We start from the raw sequence: 2,261 nt of genomic DNA on the forward strand, positions 1-2,261 counted from the left end.
ATGGCAGTCTCATTAGTGCATTTCCAAAGCTGCTTTCAAATCTTCTTATCAGTAAATCCTTCAAGAGTCTTTCTTTTGATGAAATGGACTTTACACAAGGACTAGCAACAGCATAGCGGTGCTCCTTTGATCTCGATTTGATTTGCCGCGCAAATACCGAGGAAAAAAGGCCGAAACGACCTATGCTGTTGTTTCGCGTTAATTCGTCATTGAGAGGAAGGATGGAAGCCTTAAAGACGAAAAACAGGTTTGAGTGGTGATAATGCATAACAGCCACGTATACAGGAAAGTGAAATGAAAATTTAGAAATATCATCACGGTTAGCAAAGCAATTTTACGCCGTTGCAAGCAAGCCTTAAAAATACAGGCTGGATTCTATCCCGGCCCCATGACGTGCGATTAGAATCAACTGAGAAATCGAGTTGGTCAATATCTAACTGCGATACTTATTTCATGTCCATTTTGCAGTTGAAATATATGAGATTTTATATATTCTTGAAATCGTTACAGGAAATTGAGTGTTAATTGGTTTTTCTTTTCCGAATTAACGCGCGCTTGTAAATTCTAGCTTCAGTTTTAAACTTACAAAGAGACTAAGTGAACTTGCATTATAATAAGCCATGGGCAGAGACCGAGAGGAATACTGGTTTCAACAGTCTTCATCAAGGGTTTAGTTAACCTAAGATTTTTCTCGCCTGAGAGCACTAAAATTATAGAAACACCACATCCCTATATGTATTTTCAAAATAAAGGGTTTTTTTTTTTGCCTTTTCTTCGGATTTTATGCCGCAATGTTTGGATGTCTTTAACCCCGAGCTGCAGAAAACAGGGCACTCAACGAGACCATTCGGTTAAGTATAGCTTTCTGGAAAAGTCAAACATTTTAAAGATTATCGCCTTCCACGTTTCAAGAAACTAAAGATTTCTTAACCATGAAGCCCCACCGAACAGAGCAATACCAGGAATTTTCATAAACAAATGTCAGGAAGAAGAAAGGTAAGTACACTTTCAAGTTTGCCCTCGCCAAAATTTAGGAGGGGGAATCTTCTTCCTAACATATTATAATTTATGTTTTCGTTACGACCAGTACGGTCTGCTCATTACTATAAACAAGTCTATTTTCCCTTGATCTTTTTGCCGTCTTCCATCACCATTATTCGACCTGCTCTCTTGTGCTCCTGCTTGCTCTTCAGCGTCGGCTGCTCGTCAACGTCGGCTGCTCATCACTATAATTTAATCTCTTTATTCGGGCTCTTTCTTATATCTTACTCTGATATTTCGCATGTTTTCTAATGCTCTCCGTCGCTCTCTTTCACGTTGAGCATCCTTTAATCGTCGCCTGCTAATTTTTCTTTGTTTCTTAATACTCTTCTTTCCTCGTTGTACGACACATTAAAAAATAATCAAGTGAAGCTATGATCTTCGCAGTTAGGACAGCAATTTTTGCAATTGCGTAGAGAGGCCTGAAAAATCCACGACTTCAACGGGGTTTGAACCTGTGACCTCGCGATTCCGGTGCGACGCTCTAACCAACTGAGCTATGAAGCCACTGACGTTTGGAGCTGGTCATTTGTGGGTTCTAATGTTCCCGTGAGGAATGAATCAACGATGAAATGATGTATGAAATGAAATGATCATATATATGAACTGTGGATATTAGGTTGTTGTTTGGTTGTCTTCAAAATCTTGTGTCAAATACAGTACGCTGGGCACGCCTAAAAACGCGTTTTTTCAGCCCATGCCATGCGACATTTCGCGTGTTGGCTTACATGAAAGAGGACGTTCGATGACGTCATAACAAAAATTCTCGAATGGAGGGGTTACCTTGTTTTCTTAACCATAGTCCGCCCCGCTCGCGCGCCTTCCGCTGAAAACTCTCAGTTATGGCCGCCAATCAATTATTCTTTTGTCTTTGAAAAAATTAGTCTGACTAGCCTCGTTTTACAGCAAAAATTCTTTCAATGTTACAAGTTTAAAATTCAGTTTTCCTGATATAAACACTTTTTAAAAACAAATTTGTTTGGAAACACATTTCCTTCGGTTTAAACTTATTCTGTGGTAAGAATGGAGGTTCGCTCTTTAAGGCTTTTAGCTAAATGTGTTCGTTCAGTGCCCTTTGAGAAATACCATCTTATGTCAGTAAAAATGCTGGTGGCATAGGTGCTAGAATATCACATGCCGAATACAAGAGCTGAGTTTATAATTTCAGAGTGCTAGCTGCTCTTTTTTTCAAGCAAAGTATGAAGAGATTCAACTTTCGG

General features: G+C 39.3%; 1 protein-coding gene across 2 annotated transcripts in view; it reads left to right on the forward strand.

Moving 5' to 3' along the window:
• LOC138010437 (uncharacterized) overlaps positions 1 to 2,261 on the forward strand; it is a 10,945-nt gene continuing 8,684 nt past the window's right edge. Inside the window, exon 1 of one of the 2 annotated variants that reach the window (XM_068857398.1) lies at positions 1 to 247. In XM_068857398.1, the coding sequence (XP_068713499.1) occupies positions 183 to 247 (65 nt within the window). In that variant the 5' untranslated portion in view covers positions 1 to 182. Of the gene's footprint in view, positions 248 to 862; positions 997 to 2,261 lie in introns of those variants that run through there. The other variant, XM_068857399.1, reaches the window with a different exon arrangement.

This window comes from Montipora foliosa, chromosome 7 (genome assembly GCF_036669935.1).
Source record: "Montipora foliosa isolate CH-2021 chromosome 7, ASM3666993v2, whole genome shotgun sequence".
Classification (NCBI taxonomy): domain Eukaryota; kingdom Metazoa; phylum Cnidaria; class Anthozoa; order Scleractinia; family Acroporidae; genus Montipora; species Montipora foliosa.